Source organism: Triplophysa rosa, linkage group LG17 (assembly GCF_024868665.1).
Source record: "Triplophysa rosa linkage group LG17, Trosa_1v2, whole genome shotgun sequence".
Taxonomy (NCBI): Eukaryota; Metazoa; Chordata; class Actinopteri; order Cypriniformes; family Nemacheilidae; genus Triplophysa; species Triplophysa rosa.
Window position 1 is genome coordinate 17,280,844 of NC_079906.1, and position 19,948 is coordinate 17,300,791.

A 19,948-nucleotide genomic window follows, 5' to 3' on the forward strand; every position below is an offset into this window, starting at 1 on the left:
ATTTGATTGTTGGGTTTTGTATGGTATTTCAGATTTATTCAGATTTATTATTTTGGAAAGGGAGGATTTTGGTGTCGTTTGTTGTAAGTCAATGGATACATTTGAAAAAGTTTCACAAAATAGACATAACATTTATGTAAATATAGTATTTTACATTTGTTTTTAGGCCTACTTCATTATTATCTTATGTATTAATGTTATACAAAATTGTGATTTGTGATTCCGATTTTCTCCAACAAATATGTTTTATTTATTGTTCGTATTGTAAAATATTTTCTTTCACATGGTTTGGAAGACGTCAGGCTGGGTATGTCGTAAGGAGTGACGTGATTCACTTTGAGTCACTCCTCCTCTTTTTCACTTGCGTTTATTTGGACAGTCTGGTTTCACATCTTCCTAGTTGACGTTTCTCTTAACCCTCTCTCCTGTTTTTGACTTGGTGCATTCTTCCCAGAAGCCCACCTCATGTAAAGTATGGCATCCCTTATCGTTTTCTGTTACTCATTGAGTTCTTATCTCCCTCTCTGACAGAAGCCCTGCACAGGCCGTTCGGACTGGACTCGTCTGCGCTGACCGAGGCGGTACGCTGGAGCTCCAAAGAGAATCTGCTGGGTGCTGCGGAGAGCGACCCGAACCTCTTTGTTGCGCTTTATGATTTTGTTGCCAGCGGTGACAACACGCTGAGCATCACTAAAGGTATGACCCTGGCTTGAAAGATATGTTATTAGACAATGGTTGAGCAATAACTTCTTTTTCCCATGTGTACCATAGCGTCACATTGAGTTTCACTAAACCTTGTGACGATATAGTTTAGGATTTGCTATAGTTTAGTTATTGGTGTTTGAAAGCTGGTGGGCTTGTAATGGTTGTCTGAAAGAAGGAAAGCGCTCTCTACTGGTCTAGAGAGTAATATTTAACCCGGGCCTATTTTTAATTGTATTCCAGGGCTCTAGACTACCACTTGAGAGAGGTGGCACTGGTGCTACCAAGTTATTCAGTTGGTGGCACCAGCCCTTAATTTGATAGCACCAGAGTCGTGGGGTGAGATAAGAAAAAAGAATCACTAAAACTTCCTTAAAATGTATTTAATACATTAATAAATCAATTACTAAATACAATTTTTATTGTATATGTATTGTAAACTCTCTTTCAACACTTTACCATATTTAAAGCACATCTTTCTTAAAGCTACTTTCTTCCTTTATTTGTTGTGAACAACTCCTATAAGAGAACACAATTCCTTTAATATCAGTGAGTGTTTTTGGGTCCGTCCGTTGTTGTTTGATGAACATTATAAACAGAGATCTTTATTATGCTGCTGCCCCTTTAAGAGCTCGCGCAATATACTGGAACACACGTGTGTTTTGTTTCCCAACTGTTTGGTCACGAAACTGAATACCTTTACAAGGTTTCTTGTTAATATGGGATTTTTGACGTTATTTTGTGTTTATATGTCCGTTTCAGAGTAAGAAGGCGTGAAAGAGAACTCTGTTTAGTATTTTGTGCTCTGACTCTCTGGGCACAACCCGCCAGACCTGAAGGCTTTTAGTGATTATTCTTCATGAAATCTGCATTGATACACGTTTGGCTTCTATCAATAGCGACTTACAAATAAATAGTATTTAGCGTCATGTATAACGTTTTGTATGCTTTGCAGTATTGTTAGAGAGCTTTATACAATAGTTTAGTGCTTAAACACATGTTTAAACACATGTTTCCTGTATTAGCTTCACATGCATACAATACTCGCAACACATTTCGTTATCTTTGCTGTTTTGTACCTTAGCCGGGGAAATTCTTGTATTCTGCATATTTATTTCACTTGCGAGATTGAGCGCTTCTCTCGTCTGCTCTTTCGGTCCTTCGCCTCTTACCCGCGAATTGCGTCTTTGGGGGCGGGGGCACTGATAGATAAGTGAATGGTTGAAGGAGGGGAGACGAAAATGAGTGACTGAATGCACCGCTTGCGCAATATAACATTTCTGCGCATTACATTTATAACACGCAAAATTATATATTGATCAGTTGGGCAGTTGCACCGGTGCGACCATTAAGAAAAACTGGTCAGTTGAAACAGTCGCAAAATGCGACCATTTTGTCGCAGTCTAGAGCCCTGTATTCAACCCTTTAAGTTTTACACTTAACAAAGACTCAAGTGTAAGTCTGTTTCTCTGACTCGCTCTCACTTGTTGCATCTCAGGAGAAAAGCTGCGAGTATTGGGCTACAACCAGAATGGCGAGTGGAGCGAGGTGCGTTCGAAGAACGGTCAGGGTTGGGTGCCCAGTAACTACATCACCCCCGTGAACAGCCTGGAGAAGCACAGCTGGTACCATGGGCCCGTGTCCCGCAGCGCGGCCGAGTACCTGCTCAGCAGTTTGATCAACGGCAGCTTCCTGGTTAGGGAGAGCGAGAGCAGTCCTGGCCAGCTGTCCATCTCACTGCGCTACGAGGGCCGGGTCTATCACTACCGGATCAACACGGCTTCTGACGGAAAGGTAGGACTGAGGAGAGTGTGGAAACGAGTTAGAAATGTCACAATTATTCCTTACAGCAGTGAAGACCTGTAACTGTATTATCTATTGATCTCTATCGTTCTTCTATTTCAGGTCTACGTAACGTCTGAGAGTCGCTTTAGCACGTTGGCCGAGCTGGTTCATCATCATTCCACAGTGCCGGATGGTCTGGTCACCACACTGCACTATCCCGCCCCAAAATGCAACAAGCCAACGGTCTACGGCGTCTCGCCCATCCACGACAAGTGGGAGATGGAACGCACAGACATCACCATGAAGCACAAACTGGGCGGAGGCCAGTATGGAGAGGTGTATGTCGGCGTTTGGAAGAAGTACAACCTCACTGTTGCCGTTAAAACACTAAAGGTTGGAATTTTACGCATTTGAAAGTTTTTCTGCCCACTTTTTGAATCTGTAAGTGGTCTTCAGTCCTGATCCAGGAGGGCCAGTGTAGACTTTAGCTTCAGCGCTAATCAAACACACCAAAGACACGTGTGGGAAATTGAGTTGGAGCTAATATCTGCAGGATTGGAGACCCCTGGTTTATTCTGTTAAAAGTGCTATAAAGAACTGTTGGTGTGCTACCATGTGGTCATTAATCGTACTGCATTCACAGATTATTTTTAGATATGTTGCATGGGTTGTTTTTTAATATATTTTGTTTTATGGTTTTTTATATAAGGAGGACACCATGGAAGTCGAAGAGTTTTTGAAGGAGGCTGCAGTCATGAAGGAGGTGAAACATCCCAATTTAGTGCAGTTACTTGGTAAGCATAGATAGTACTTAAACCTCACAACAATTAATATGCAAGTTATATGATGCCAATCTGTCCTTCTGTTGTGTTCTCCAGGTGTCTGCACGTTGGAGCCTCCATTCTACATAGTGACGGAGTACATGCCTCACGGGAACCTGCTGGACTACCTGCGGGAGTGTGACAGTAAGCAGGTGAACGCTGTGGTGCTGCTGTACATGGCCACTCAGATCTCATCAGCCATGGAGTATCTGGAGAAGAAGAACTTTATCCACAGGTGAGGAGAGCTCATTAGAGATAAATGAAAGTAGGTCATATAAACATTGCTACGTTTTGGAAGTGACAGCTGTGTTTAGTTTGGTTCTGTACATGCTGTGTTAAACATACAGTTTCTCTCTTTTTCAGGGACTTGGCTGCTCGTAACTGCCTGGTTGGAGAGAATCACGTGGTCAAAGTGGCTGATTTCGGACTGAGTCGTCTGATGACGGGCGACACCTACACCGCTCACGCGGGGGCCAAATTTCCTATCAAATGGACTGCACCAGAGAGTCTGGCTTACAACACTTTCTCCATCAAATCGGACGTGTGGGGTGAGTTGCTAATGAAATCATTTATATTGTTCTTAATGTTTATTTTTCTTGCTTGTTTTTTTTGTGACTTACATACAGTTTTTACATTTCTCAGCATTTGGAGTATTACTGTGGGAGATTGCTACGTACGGCATGTCTCCATACCCTGGAATTGATCTATCTCAGGTGTACGACCTGTTGGAGAAGGGCTATCGCATGGAGCAGCCAGAAGGTTGTCCTCCTAAAGTGTACGAGCTCATGAGGGCCTGTGAGTACTAAGAGAAAATGACATTATTTAGGCAAGATTGACATTAATTTTTCTGCCCTCGGTCACTATACAGAGTCATATTTGATTGTGTTTTGGCAGGTTGGCAATGGAGTCCATTGGACCGGCCTTCATTTTCTGAGATCCACCAAGCCTTTGAGACCATGTTCCATGACTCGAGCATTTCAGAAGGTACCACAGCATTATCCATATTGGATATGCTTTCGGAAAAATTCTTAAATCCTTGCAGTACCATAGTACTGCAATGCTATTTTGTTGAATGTTACTCAATAAATGCACGTCACACACATTTACCAAATGTCGATCACACCAGAACCTCTCATAACCAGTTCTCAATCTTGTTCTCCAGAAGTTGCAGAAGAGCTGTGTAAAACTGCCTCTGGTGGGCAGGGTGGGCTCGTGCATTCCTTCGGGCACGATATGCCACTCTTGCCCTCAAAGTCTCGCGGGCAGAAGAAGCACTCTGAGAACAAAGAGAACATGGAGGAGGTGGGACCCCTCGGCCCTGCAGGTACACAGGCTCAACTCCGGCTCGCTCGGCTCAAAAAGAAGCTCAAGAGAATGGGAGTGGTGTTCTTGTTTGAATAACGCAGTATATAATCATAAAACATGCATACATAATATAATTTAACTACTGGGATAAAGCTTTGTGTTACGTAGGCCTTAGTGTATTCATCCACATGCAAAATGTGTGTCAGTCTGAAGACATAAAATGTCTGATGTGCTCATCCACAACAGATTTGATCTCTCATGGTGTGATTGTTTTGTGTATAAATACATCAATACATTTAACTCATCTCATTTTACTGCCTGTTGTGTTTCCCCCATTTACTGCATGCCCCTAAACCCCAAGTATCCACATAAGCACTTCACCGACTGCATGTGTATCCATATATTATCCATGTAAAATATTAATATTGTTTAACCTTACTCACAAATTAAAGCATTTTTGATGTGTTGTGGCATATCGTTTTTTTTTTTTAAACTATATTTATTTATTTAAATAACATTTGTGTAAAATAAATATTTAAGATGCAAATTTTATTTGATCATTTTTTCTGTGCTTGTTGCATCTTTTTTGTTCTTAACCCTTTTAAGCATGCAAGAATCTCTTAAGTTCAGTTCCTACACAAAAACATAAAAAACATTCATATATTTAAATATATATTTTATAACAAATATTTTCTGTATTTGCATTCTACAGTAGTATTTTGCATTCTGTTTTGAAATCCGTTTTAAAAAATTCATACTATATATATATATATATATATATATACTGTATTTCATGAAGAGAGACCCATTGAGGTCATCTATGGGTCGATTTTCTCCATGCACGCAGAGGAGATGGCCGATTCTGAGCCTTGCAAAATTAAAAAACAACCCTGAGCCATTAATTACTCATTATTAGATTCAGAAAAAAAGCAAACAGTAGCTCAGAAAAATGAGATGAAAGGCCTAGTAAATGTATGTTGCAAGGAGGGTCAGCTGCTGAATTAAAGAGAGGCCTGACAGGTGATCCCCTAAAATCTTCCTACATTTTACGTAACTTTTATTTCCACTGTAATTTATATTTATGCATTTGGCAGATGCTTTTATCCAAAGCGACTAACATTGCATTATACTATACAATTGGTTCTGAGTATGTGGATGGACTGTAATGCATTAAACAATTCATCTTGACCATCATTCAATTTTCATTCCAACTATCACAACCTGGTACAGCTTGTAAACACAGTATTCACTTCAAATGTTGCGTGTTAGATTGTGGCGTATGTTATTAAAGAGAATACATATGAGTTTAGCTTGGTAGTCATCTTTTTTGCTGTTTTTTTGCTGAACCTTGGTTCTGTTGTTCCCTTATGTTCAGGTCTTGCAGCATCACTGTTTGCCGGTGATGGGCGATCCAGCAGCTCACCAGCCCTGCCACGTAAACAAAGGGATAAATCCCCCTCTAGCCTGTTGGAAGACTCCCAGGACACCTTTACCCGTGACCGCAAAGCTGGCTTCTTCAGTTCTTTCATGAAGAAAAAGTCTACGTCCTCTTCCTCACCTCAACAGCAACAAAACCTTCCCATGCCTCCCAAGAGGAGCAGCTCTTTCCGGGAGATGGAGATCCAGCCTCATAAAAAGTATGAGCCCACACCAGGGTTTGGGGGCCCTCCTCCTTTGCCTCAGACCGATGGCTTGAGTTTTTCTCCATCCCATGGAGAGGGGAACCATGTGCAGTCTCGCTGCTGTGGAGCCACATTTGGGCAAAAGCCGTCCGGTTCCAACTCTAGTGCAACATCTGGTCAAGTGGGAGGCAGCAGTAGCTGGGGAAGCTTAGCGGGCTTTTTCACCCCTCGCCTTATCAAAAAGACATTGGGATTGCGGACTGGTAAGCCCTCTGGCGTAGACGAAGGGGGTGGAACCAAGCCTTTCCCTCGTTCCAATTCAACTTCCTCCATGTCTGCCGGATTACCGGACTTGGAGCGCATGGCGTTGACGTTGCCAAGAAACCGCAGCAAACCTCCACTAGAGCGCACGGCTTCCACCACATCGCAGCCGGAGAACGGTGCGGCACGACCTTCAGACGCAATCCTAAGGAAGCTTGATGAAGGTACGGCTCAGATACGCGATCGTCCCAAAGCCAAACTCTTGCCGCGTGGGGTTGCGGGTGGGTCTGGCGGAGTGAGAGCTCCAGGAGTAGGGGGAGAGGCTGAAACGAAAGACGGACACGACGACCGACCGGGCTGGTCGTCTCCGTCGAAAACCTCCACACTCGGGTCAGTCAGTCTACACAATCACAAAGTGCCAGTGCTCATCTCACCCACCCTAAAGCACAGCTCTGCTGACGCGCACCTGGTCGGCGTGGACTCTCAGGGCAACCGATTCAAACTGCTGTCCGACAGTGGAGATCGCGATCGGCCTCGACTGGTAAAGCCAAAGTGTGCGCCCCCTCCACCACCCATGCTCCGCTCCCTTCAGCACGCCTACAGTGCCGACGCTGCCGACGAAGCGCTCCGGTCGACGGAGTTTGTTGAGATTAACGGAGATGGACTCAAAAGGTCAGGGAGGGAAGCAAGAGGGGCACGTCCATCCATCCCACCACCACAAGTGCCTCCAGCCCCCACAGTGCCCTCTAGCAACAACACCACGCAGACTAAGATGGCCAACGGTGCTTCTAGCGGGCCGGGCCTCACTTCCGCCAAACCTACTCTTAGACGGACTCGACAGCAAGCGGAACGGATCCCCCTGGAGAAGATTAGCAAGGAGGCTCTTTTGGAATGTGCCGAATGCTTGAGTAGTGCCATTCAATGCAGCACTGAGCTCTCCTCCAGCAGCCAAGTCTTGGATGTGGGACACCAGCTTTTGGACTACTGCTCCGGGTATGTTGACTGCATCCCGCAGACGCGGAATAAGTTTGCCTTTCGTGAGGCGGTGGGGAAACTAGAGTTAAGTCTGCAGGAGCTTCGGGCTTCCTCTTCGGGAGGAGGATTAGGGGGACCCGGGACCAGCCCCGCCCTTGATAATTTGCACACCTGCATTAAAGAGATCAGTGATGTCGTGCAAAGGTAGCCTCTGGGTCCACTGTAGCTATACCCTCTGAGACTTTATTTCCCCAAAGTCATAGTTTTATTTAAATGTTTGGGGGACAGAGAAGAATCTCTCAGAAGTACCTCAGAAATGACTACGAACACTCTCCTTTTATTGTTTACAGGTGACTTTCTCGTTGAAAATGCCAGATGGGATCAGAATTCTTTGTATATAAGCTTTTTGTCATCGCCAGAATTTGTCATCACGCAGTTTCGTTTTTGGCCAATTTACATTGTAATTGTTTTATCTTGGTATGACAGAACTAATTTTCACAAACCTACAGGAAGCACAGGGAGGTTCACATCAATCCATTTTATTTACAACTGATTCACATTAACTGGATACAGTGTCCGTGACGATGCAAAAAAATATTGCCTTGTTTTTAAGACATGAATTGTTTTTTGCTTTTAAATGATATTGCCTGTTCAGAGCATACAGTAACAGAATGTGGCACACAAACACGTCATCTCTATGCACATTTGTTTGGTTTTAAACACTACAGGTGCTTCACTACAAATCCTGTACTGTCATTTTTTTCAGTTTGATTACATTTATCAACACTGAAGCACTTGATATCCATTGGTAATTTTATAAATCTGTGCGTTCATTATTATCATTAGTGGTTTACTGTGTCAATTGTGGCGATTTGGCCTTTTATATCTGTGGCCTTTGGATTATTTCCCCCCAACAGCCAGATATAACAAATCCTGTTCTTAATGTATAAGTGCTAAAATAAGATTTGCTGTGGAAGCAGTGACATGGTATGTGGAAAGTCGGAATTCGTTTAGTGACTAGAACATGGATTACAAATACACATGTTGCCAAGTCTTTTAACACAAACTGCATTTTCTTTAGCACATTAATCTCTAACTTTATTTTGCTTTAACTTCCGAATGTCTTCATTTCTAAACTTGAATTTTAAATTATTTTCTATTAAAAGCACAGTCGTATTAATGATATTGTAGATAGAGCATATTATTTTATACCCACATGACAGCCTGCTCATGTGTGTGTTGTAAAAGACAGGGGTGAGGAGGGGTTTGAAGTGCAGAATCTGGGCTCTGTGTGTGCATCTACATTATGAATGTATTCATTTGTTCAAAACAGGAATGGTTGTCTTTTTGTATGTTTTCCATAGTGTCTCATCACACCGTTCAAACTTTATGAAGAAGAAACATTAAAGTTCTTCAAGACACAAACGGTTACACATGTTGATTCTGTATTCATAAATGATAGATTTATATTAGAAATTGCATTAATGAGATTGTTGTGGGTGCCCTGCAATGTCATAATGAAAATGTTTTGTACCGATTACACTGGAGCACATTTATAAAGCATATGTTTTAATTGCCTTAATTCAGTATCTAAGGTATGTAATATGAAAGATTTGTTTGCCATATATCTTGATGTTTAGGTTGTACTGTGGCAGAAACGCATATTCAGTTGTTTCTTGTCACAACTCGCAAAACAGTTACTTGCCTGCATCAACTTAAACGTTTGTGTTGCCATTCATCTGCCAGTGTTTTCCGATATTACATGGTGCCTTTTGAGAGATATTTAATGTTTTGTGCACTGCTCACTCATGATAAAGAACTGTTGTAAATATGTTTTGCTTTCAGATATTCAGCATCAATTTTAGGGTGGCAAAGGGGAATTCTCAAGCCTTTATTGTTATCTACCCTGTTCTGACATGAGGTGTCCAACTTGAAGAGGAAAAAGTGCAATGATCTGTCCTTTATTAAGACAGTGCTTGAAGTCCGGTATCATTTTACTGAAAGAGCTCCTGAATTTGTTCTGTTTTGTCAGGAATAGCAGCAAAGAAACAAATGCGTTTAATGTGTGATTTAGCTTTTCGAACACTACAGGTCTTTCTATTCCATTTATTACTGTATGTGTTTGAAAAATTGTTTTTCATTCAGCAACAAGGGGAGAAAGGGTTAATGTCTAAAAATGTGTCTGCTTCGTTTCACATGGTTGTCAGGGAGCGTTTTGCGTTTAAGCCTTTTTAGTAAAACAGCAAAGTGTTATTTCTTGCATCACCATGTTTTTTTTTTATAAAGATGTTTGGCCAACATTCACTTGGTATCATGAATTTACTGCTATTGTAACCAGTGCTGCACTGTTGTCACCACAATCTATTCAATTTGTCTGTTTATGTTTTATAGTCAGTTTTACATCTCCATTGCATATAGTCACAGATTTTATATTGGTAAAAATACATTTTATACGAGTAACCTAACCTGTTCTGAAAGGTTGTGCATTGGGTGCATGTTTGATTGTATCTTGTTAACATGTCAGTACAGGAAAAACATTTCAAGAGAACCATTCTGTTCTATAGTTTATGCTTTATGAGCCACAAAAGGGCCTCTTAAGATGCAAGCCATTGTACTGTATGTCTCACAGGCATATCCTTCATAATTCAGAACTATACATTTTTCATTTGAATTACCCAAATTTGTCTTTTTTGTTTGTCACTTTTATTTATTTTTGGTTTATTTATTGATCTACTTTTTTATGTTGAATCCTGGAACTCACATTCTCTGCAGACTGTCTTTTTGTAAGGTCAGATTTTAAGTGCTGAAGAAATTTATATACCAAAGGCCACCTCTCTTGTCCTTCAAGTGCAATGAAAATAAAACACTCGTAATTATGAATATGTGAATTTAACAGGGATTACAAAGGCAGAGGTTGACAAATTAATAGTATTTTTTTCTGTTTTGTAAAAAGTATATTTTGTGTGATTCTAATTTAAAGCTCACTTTTAATAGTATATTACTGTGAAGTCTTTCCTCAATGTTACACTTGATGTAAATAATAAAGAAAACTGTTGAAACATATTCATTGGTTTGTTTGCTTTGTTTTATGACGGCATGTTTTTTATTCTCCCAATAATTTACAGACCTCAATGAACCCACTGTTTTTTACTCTAACCATTGCCAGTATTTTGATTACTCCCCTAAAGTGGTTCATACCTCTTTTTTTTTGTCAGGGGACTCTTCAATTCTTTGTCTATTGCAGTGCGCAAGTATAAAAACTATTTAGTGTGGGGACATGATATAACATAATCAGTTAATGAATATTAAAGAGGTGACTCTTGACTGGTAAATGAGTGCTAAAAAAATCATTATTTACCAACACTTGCCTGTTTGTTCAGTTCATTGCAGAAGCATCCGGATCTCGAACACGTAAAAAATATGTTTAATTTATCTTTAAGAAAATAATAGAAAAAAGGCAAAGAAGTCCTGGAGTACAAGATGGTACTCGTGACAATGAATTATTATATGAATACAACTGAATGCATTGTAAAATATTTAACTATATGTAACTAACAATGTATAAAAACGCTTGACGCCAAAAGTCTTCAAGTGGTACTCGATACTCAAAATCGCCACTAACAAAGTATGGCGGCTAGAGGGCGATATCGGACGCGTCTTTCCATTTCCCGGCGGTGGAGGCGCATTGTACGTGTCGGAAATGGGAAAACCCTGAGCCGTGAGATTTTCGCTGCTTGTTTCACTGTAGTAAAGAAGGGTTACGACAGACGACGGTGGAGCGACGGAAGGACGCGCAACCCTGGAGTTTTAAACAGAGGAGACGTTAGTTGTCGGAGTTTTTCCCCTTTACAACAGGACGCTATGAGTTGGGGAACGGATCTTTGGGTAAGTGCACTTTTCCCATTTCCAGATCCCCGTGGCCTTTTGTTCACTCGCAAACAACTCATGGCAATTTGTGGCGTGACTTTAGCAAAGGTGTCCTGCTAAAGCTGTCTCTGTATACGGGATATGTCCTGCTGGTTAACTGTGACGATACACCTTTACCGCCAATAACAACGCGAGAGTTCGATACATTGTAACATTGTTCGCTGTGTAAAATGTATCAGTTTTAAACGTACAATCCGTGACGTTTCATTTGATTATAGTGACATTCCGAAATCAGATTCAATCTGTCTCGAGGTTTCACACCCAGTTTCGATTACTGCGAGGTGGGGAGGGAATCATTCTTAACTCATATTTTCTCACACATACGAGTTGTTCTAGATAAATATATACGCATTGTTTTTAAGTTCAGGCAAAAATGTAAAAATCTCCCGATGTATGGAATCCGTTTCCATTGTTGCTTGCTCGCAACAGAGACAATGCCGAAGACTACCAACCATCATGCGGTAAAAGAGATTTATCCCCATGTGTGGACGTTTGTTGTTTAGATTGAACTTTAAATCAGTCTTGCCTTTGTCAGGCTTTGTCGCGATCCGTCCCTGTAGCTGGATCGTTTCTTGAAAACATGCCTGCAGATCTTTTATTGTTCGGGTTTCAAGTTTGTCTGTCGTGTTACAGAGACAAAACCGTCCGCGTAAATAATAAATGTATCGTTTTGGCATAAGCGTACCTATCGATGTGGACAATGAACCAGTCGAGTATGGATTGGGTACAGGCAGGGGTGTTGCCCTACCGGACAAAAAGCAAAGGATGCATGAGGTATTGGTTGTATCTCACGAATCATTCTCGTGGTATTGCGTCGTTTTAGTAGTTGTATGTGTAACCACATTGCTCATCATAACTTAAGTTGCACATTTGCTGTTGGCGAGTTTACAGTAGCTTTCGTGGCTCTCGTGACAGTGTAACCTAATTGATCTCAGATAGGCCTAACATGAGTAACAAGAAGTTTGATGACTAACCCTGAATAATTCAACACATGACCGGTAGGAAGTGACCAAAATCCAAGTATTTTACTTGAGGCTGATGGTTTGATGCTGGATAGTGTCCGTTTACCTCAGATTTGGCTTGAATTGGTTGTCTCCATTTTCCCTCATGTCATCCAATATGCACAACACTTCTTTTATTTCCATATGCAAAGGTCCCATTGAATGTGTAATCTTGTAGTTTATTTCTTTGTACGTGGAACATGCTGAAAAATGTTGTCTGGTTTTCTTGCGGCGAATGTCTACTCTTGTCATAAAAAATATTTTCCATCCATAGCCTTTTGCGCTGTTGAATGAAATGCAATGTGCACTTTTATTCATCGTGGTTGTCCTCAGTTGCACTCAGCGTTGGAATAATTTGTACCCTGTTAAGAGTTGTGTGAACTCAATTAACACGTTAAATGTCTCTCATTATCTGTCTAGTGCTTATTCGAATTCCAAGTTAGTGACGTGACGTCCTGCGTGGGGTTGAATCATACCTTTTTTAGTGCCACACAATTGTACCTGAATTGCGAAACAATAATAGAAATGCTTTACACAAAACTTCATACTGTGGGATATATGTGTAACAGTTGTGTTGTTAGTGTGTTGTTGAGGGCAAATTGTGTCAACACCTTTTATTTCATTACTTAATTCACAGTCACGTTAGGCAACCAAAAATATGCCGGGGATGCCAACTACAGGAACAATCACTATGTTTCCCCATATCGGCGCTTTTGGAACAACTCTCGTCCAATCAAGTTTGAGTTCCGGAACGACCTGTTCCAATCAAATCTTGAACAACAAAGGGCAGGAGTGAAATTTTATCACACAATCGAGTATGACGTTAAAGCTATGTACTATGATTAAAACTGCTTCCTTAACATTGTTGCATCCCTTCCTTATATTTGTTTATTAAAATCTGTTAAATGGTCTCAAGGGAGCTTCCAGCCAAGTGTTATGTACACAACTTTATGACCTTGTGTACGTATAGGGAACTGTTAATGTGTTTGAAAAACCTAACAAGGCTTATATGACGATTTTCTCTTTTGTAGACCAGACTGGTTAGACCTGTTTTAAGAGTTTTCAAGGCTTGGATTGTGTTTGTTTTGTCCATGTGTTTTGTGTATGCGTTATGGCCTTTTAGGTTCAATGTGAATTGCCCATCACAGTTTGAGCATTTGATTTGACCGTCGAGTTCATTTATCAGTTTTGAGTTTGGATGTAAGGACCAGAGTGTCCACAAGGACAGTTTATGTCTTTGCATCCTGATCAGTTTTGTAAAGATTCGGCATCTTGGAAATGTTTGTTATAGATCAGATTATAAAGCAACGTCTGTCTGGCTTTTTTTCTATTCGCTTTTTAAGTTATCTTTTGCATTATGTTTAGTTGAGCCGTATAAGTACATGTGTTTTGCCGTTTACCGATGTCTTTGTTCAGCAAACACAACGCACCACAGTTAATATGTGCAGATTACTGAGGGCTGGTAATCTGTGATACCTGGAGTTGAATCAGGTAATTTCTGCCAGGCCATAATGAATACGTGCCAACACTGCTGACGCTGCCAGTATACCAGAAGAGCTATTGACATAAGCACACGCTCAGAACACAGTCGTGGGAAAGAGTAGGTCAGGAAACAATTTATTTAAACCTTTGACCCTTCGTTTAGTATGTCATTCCAATGCTTTCTGAAGTTGGCGTGTGTGAGTCAAGTTTTTCCTACATACTACATGTTCCATTAAGAGAACTGTTTTGAGACCAGCATTGAAAGTTAACAAGCGTTTATTTGTTCTTCTAAGATTTTTTTCTGTGTCTTTTTACCCCATCCAAGCCAATGTTAATTGCAGACCTTCTGACCCATATCCAACAAAAAGCTGATCATGAATTTCTGACTCTCTCTGTTTTTCTGGGTTAGGGTTGGGAATGATTATAAACCTGGCATTACAATATTATATTGATATAATAGTGTTGAAACGTGACTTATTTTTAGTGTATTGTTTGTATTATTAATAAAAACTGTGATCTTTAATTTGTATTATTAACTTGTTTTATTTGTATAATATTTTAAATATGGATAGCTTGTTGTAATTATGTAGCTCTTGTGAAGAGTCAAATAAAGAGTTAAATGATCAAGTCATGGATGTTTTGAATGTTGTGTAATAGCTCCTAGCACTTTTTCCAACAATAGTTTGAGATTTCTGAACTATTGTTCCAACTCGGCTTAATAAAATTAAAAAAAAAAGTTACAGTATCATGGTTAAACACAAGCTCTTGGTTCCGTTTGGGAGCACACACAATCGGATCTTTGTAGCGCGCAAAGCTCACTCTTGGCTAGCTGTTTGGTCCATGGCTCTCTTTGAAAGACCAACAGCTGGGTGCGAATTTCCCTCCACATCATACAACAAAGATTCATTTAGTTTTGGGGTCAATGTTATCATAACCAAGGGAGCATAACTTATTATTCTGTAAGATCTGACTAATTGGACCATCAAACTTTGGTCAACAACCAAATATTTTTAGAGAGCCGATTATATTTATGAAGCAGTGATCTTCTGTACGGAACCTGCATGTGATTTCATTCCAAAAAATAGCTGTACTAAGAAGTTCTCTTTTGTCCACTGACTTAACTGCAGTGGTCTCATCATCAGAGAATTAGATTAAAAACCTGCATGAGGGCTGCTGTCCATCGCCAAATCCTAAAGCGTTTTTTCCTTCCGTTTATACGACTCGCAGGATTTAGGGCTTTTTTGTTTTGGCTTGGAAATTTTGAATAGTCATCTGTCACATGATGTCTGGCGCCTGTATACCAAATTTACAGGTGACCGGTCTAGTGGGATTTTCTTGCTAAATATGTTTACTGCTTACTCGCTTCTTTTATATATAGCAACGAGCTGGCATAATGGAAATCTGGCCTGAAGACTTGTATTTCCTTCAGGTTGTTGTAGCTGGCTGTAGTTTTTTTCTTATTATAAAATGTATTTTGAAGTTGTCCTGCAGTTTTTTAAATGCAGACATTTGGTTAATTATATGATTTAATATGATAAAAAATTTCAAAAAAACATTGAATAACATGCCATGTACCCAAAAAATCCATGCGGTGTCACTGCATTTATCTGGCAGTTTCTTCTTTTATGCTGTTTTCTAAAAAGATTTCCATTTTTTTGGAGCTACACGAATCCTCTGTATTTCTAGTCTGTTATGTTACCTGAAGACTGAAATGATACCTCGAATAGACCAAGCCACATGGCAAGGTTGCCATATCAGCAGAGAATCCTGCTGCACGGTAATTTATCGCGATACCCCTAAATCCTATTGTAATCGAGCTGGCTGCGATATGCTATGTGTCGATATTTTTTTAATGCTTAGCTTGTCTGTGAAGCACGTCTCTGGGATCAGTAGGAAATGCTGCTCGATGTAAAAGCAGTGCGAGTTTGAGTCGCTTATAATGTGCATTTGAAAAAGCAACACCCGTCAAACATTATCATTATAAATATACTTTATTATCATAAAATACCTGATGAGGCTTGAGTAACAGTGATAAAAAGATGTCCATAGGCATTTCTTAGATTCTAGAACTAGTGATGGGTCGTTCATGAACGAATCGTTCTTTTTGAACGAATCTTTAAAATGACTCGGGAGTAACGAGTGTCTCAGCGAGTGATTCGTTCATTTTGTGTTGACCGCGCATGTGCAACATTGTACCAGAAACAGTAATGAAGTTCGTCTCTCGATTCATCAGGTCCGAGTTCTTTTATACCGGAAAGAGAAATGATTAGTTCGTCTCTCGAGTCATCGGGTCCGAGTCCTTATACCGGAAAGAGAAATGATTAGTTCGTCTCGAGTCATCGGGTCCGAGCCCTTTTGTTCTTTTGTCAAACGGTAGTTCCGCAGGCAAACCTGCAGCCTGTACTGGAGTCCGAGTCTTTAACGTTACGTGACCACTTCCCGGATCATCAGTCAAATGCATGATGTACGTGTTATATGTTGTATTATAGGAAGAAATATTATAACATTTTCAAAAGATATGTGCAATAAACATCTTCTCTAAAACGTACCATTCTGTTCTTTTTTCTGTCAGTATATTCATAAATGTTGCTTGTGGATTTCTGCATGTGTTTTTAATTTATCTTAATAATTAACTATTTTGCATAAGAACTGTGCCGGCAAAATATAAACATAAGCAACACTAGTAAAGTCAGTGTTTATGTCTAATGCATATATTACACAAGTGATCTCTTATTAAATAATTGCACATTTAAATGATTTCAATAGCCTATTATTATATACTTTGCAAACTGCACGAGACGTTTTAGTAAAAAACAACAACCTGTAAACCTTATTGCATACCTGAGTGACCCAAAATTGTTAAAGTACATTCCTCGAGATCATAAAAAATACATTTCATGAAGTGTTTAATTTTGCCGTGTTTGAATGTAAGCAATCTGCCAAGTTGTAAATCCGAAGGTGAACGAATAACAAAGTTATTAGCTTATAAAAAAGGTAATCGACTCTGAATCACGCGAACAAGCCATGACCTGTCCGAATCTTTAACCACAATGTACTACGTCACTAGAAATAATCCCCGCCTACTGACTGCGAAAACTTAACTCTCTCCTCCCCAAACACTGTACTAGCTCGTTCGTGACGTGTGCATCATGTCTAAGAGAAGCTGTGTTCTATGTAGTGAACTAAGTCAGTCTTATTTTCACTACCAAAGGAAGAACTTCTGAGGAAAAATGGTTACTATTTATTTTTCAAACGACACCAAAGGAGTATAAACCGAACGTTTTACTTTGCGCGCGTCATTTTACCGAAGATTGCTTCATCAATCTTGGCGCCTTTACTGCAGGATACATTAAACGTCTTTCCTTAAAAGATGTTGCAATACCAACTTTATTTGGACCTGTAAGCTCCACCGAATCACAACCTGTAAGTGTGACTCTTTATTTTTGTCTTTACTTAAAATTAAATTTGTGTGACGTTATCTCATGTCTGTGTTTAGCTAACGTTACCGTTATTTTTGGGGTTGTTACTGTTTGTTTACCTAACGTTAGCTATAAACTCGTTGCGCTAATGTAAGTGTTCAACCATATTAACTCGCAAAGTCTTTATTTCAAGAACTGCGTGGTGTACTATAGTTATAATAACATCTGAAGATACGAACACCGTACACTGTATGCCGTGATAACTAACTGTTACAAGAGAAGTGTCTAAAACAGTCCTTTTTCTTACTGGCATCTGTATAAGGATTAAAGAATGATTCGTCAGACTCGGGCTCGAACTGGTAAGGTAAAATCGACGCCATCTCTCTCTATACACTGTTAATATCCAACCACCTGCAAACCGTAATACAGCAGTAATGATAGGCGGTCCATTTGCGACACATGCTGAACGCGTTTGACCAATCACAGCAGACTAGACCATTTGACCAATCACAGCAGACTAGACCATCTGACCAATCACAGCAGACTACACTATCTGACCAATCAGATCAGACTACGCTGGCGGAAAGGCGGAGATTACACAGATGAATCGCGGAACGAATCATTTGAGAGTCAGTCAAGAAGTAAGGTAATAAAAACTGCTTATTATTACGAAATAATAGTATTTTTACATCATGTATGTACATAAACTTGTTGTCGGACACTCCATAAACCAAAATAAGCCCTTAAAAATATTGAGGAATGTACTCTTTAATGGATTATAAATGCATAACTTTACATAACTGTTTCTCATAACTTGTCCCTAACTACAATATAAGTTATTTCTTATTATATATCTGATCAAAACTAGCATAAATAAACGTTATGGGGTAATTTGTCTATTAACATGCAAGATTAATTTAACTCTGCTCAGATGAACGAAATGAACTAAATGACTCGAAAAAAGATTCGTTCATTTTGCTGAACGAGATTCAAACATCCGAATCGCCAAAATGACTCGAACTTCCCATCACTATCTAGATTAAGGTGTTATGATCTTCTTCTGCAGTGCATATTTGGAGTTTCCGCACGAGAGCGCCCTCTGGCTTTCGGATGCAGCAGCGTTTTCCCGTACTTCACTCAAAAGCTGTGCATAAGTCACGTGCTATTTATCGTCGGTTTATCGTGACAGCCCTAATTATGTAATCTTTTCATAATTCATAAACGCAAGATGTGAGCATAGAGCATTCAACTTCATTGTTCACAGCTCTTGAATGGTAAATTAATTCAGGTTTCACACAGACAGGCTCGATGGGAATTGGCTGGAACTGTGTATTGAGGGTAACGGAGTTCATTGTTTACAGACAGCCTCTTTCACATTTACAGGGCCTCTCAGTCCCCTGACACATCTCTCAGGCCTGTGTACAGAACGAGAGCGAGGAAACACAGGGAACCAGTCTGGTTGTATCGGCATCTCCCACCTTTTGTTAGATGACAAGTTGTCTGGTTTATGGCCTTTGGAAATGATCCTGGAGCCATGAGACTGTTTCTTGGAATGGTGAGAATGTACTGGAAATGTACATTTGTTCTTTAGGGACAGATTTACAGTTTTTTTCACACGGGACGCTGCAGCGTATCAAAAGAACTCGATGTTGTTTTGGTGGCCGGTGTGCTAGCGATTTGCATAGGAGAGTCTGACGGTTTCCAGGGTTGTCTGATACTATGCTCTTATCCTCGAGCACAGAAAGAAAGTGTCTTTTGTTTTTACTAGTTATGCACGTCAGGTAGCAACTCATTAATCTATGGCTGGAAATACATCTTTATTATACAGTCTGAACAAAGGTGGCGTAAAGTAATACGGAGACGCCAGGCCGTGTCAGAGTTAATCATTAAACTCGAGTGTGTGAGCTGCTAGACTACACAAAGTAAACAATCTCTCAGGAGATTTTATATACCCTGTGCTTTCTGGGTTAAAAGTTACATCATGCATACATAAAAGCATGTAGATCAATAGTTATGAATATGTTTAAATGGCATTCTGTCATCTTGTGATTCATGCTAAAGGAACATTTAAATGAAGTAATGCGTTTGTAGCTTTCCATGAGCATCCTTTGTTGATATATTATTAACCCCAAAATAAAAATGATCTCATAAATTATTCATCCTTATGTTGTTCAAAATCTGTAGGAGTTTCTCTTTTCAAACGACTTTTTGAAAAAATCTGAGTTGTTTTGTCTGTACAATGAAAGTCAATGAGGGCCAGTGTTGTTTGCTTACCAACATTCTTCAGAAGTTTTATTTTTCTGTCACATATCGCTTTCAGAGATGGCATCTGTGTGCTCCCACAAAAAAATATAGGCCTTTGCATTATGGGTAGGATAAAAAAGTGTATTACATTGCGGTAGATGTACAATAGATGTCTTGGAAAAGGCAGGCAGTGGACAGCATGGCATCTTAATACATTTCAATCCAAGGTGAACCTTTTTTGCTGTGGAAGAGGTGTATTTATCTGTATAATCAGGGTTATTTCAGGACTGTAAGACATTTGGGGGGATGGGGGTGTTGATTCCCAAGCTTGTACATGACAGCAGATTCATGTGTGAAAGGACAGTAAGAAAGCGTTCATGTGTGGTTTAATCCCAAGACCCTCC

General features: G+C 40.0%; 2 protein-coding genes across 7 annotated transcripts in view; both read left to right on the plus strand.

Moving 5' to 3' along the window:
• Window positions 1-10,534, plus strand: part of abl2 (c-abl oncogene 2, non-receptor tyrosine kinase) — a 29,181-nt gene extending 18,647 nt beyond the window's left edge. For both annotated transcript variants that reach the window (XM_057356529.1, XM_057356530.1), the window contains exons 2-11: window positions 532-696; window positions 2,201-2,496; window positions 2,608-2,880; window positions 3,197-3,281; window positions 3,366-3,543; window positions 3,672-3,856; window positions 3,951-4,103; window positions 4,203-4,292; window positions 4,471-4,632; window positions 5,989-10,534. In XM_057356529.1, coding sequence (XP_057212512.1) covers window positions 532-696; window positions 2,201-2,496; window positions 2,608-2,880; window positions 3,197-3,281; window positions 3,366-3,543; window positions 3,672-3,856; window positions 3,951-4,103; window positions 4,203-4,292; window positions 4,471-4,632; window positions 5,989-7,679 — 3,278 coding nt within the window. In that variant the 3' untranslated portion in view covers window positions 7,680-10,534. The remainder of the gene's footprint in view (window positions 1-531; window positions 697-2,200; window positions 2,497-2,607; window positions 2,881-3,196; window positions 3,282-3,365; window positions 3,544-3,671; window positions 3,857-3,950; window positions 4,104-4,202; window positions 4,293-4,470; window positions 4,633-5,988) is intronic.
• A 634-nt stretch (window positions 10,535-11,168) lies between these two features.
• Window positions 11,169-19,948, plus strand: part of fnbp1l (formin binding protein 1-like) — a 45,769-nt gene continuing 36,989 nt past the window's right edge. For 3 of the 5 annotated variants that reach the window (XM_057356107.1, XM_057356108.1, XM_057356109.1), the window contains exon 1: window positions 11,169-11,356. In XM_057356107.1, the coding sequence (XP_057212090.1) occupies window positions 11,333-11,356 (24 nt within the window). In that variant the 5' untranslated portion in view covers window positions 11,169-11,332. The remainder of the gene's footprint in view (window positions 11,357-19,948) is intronic. The other 2 variants (XM_057356110.1, XM_057356111.1) reach the window with 2 other exon arrangements.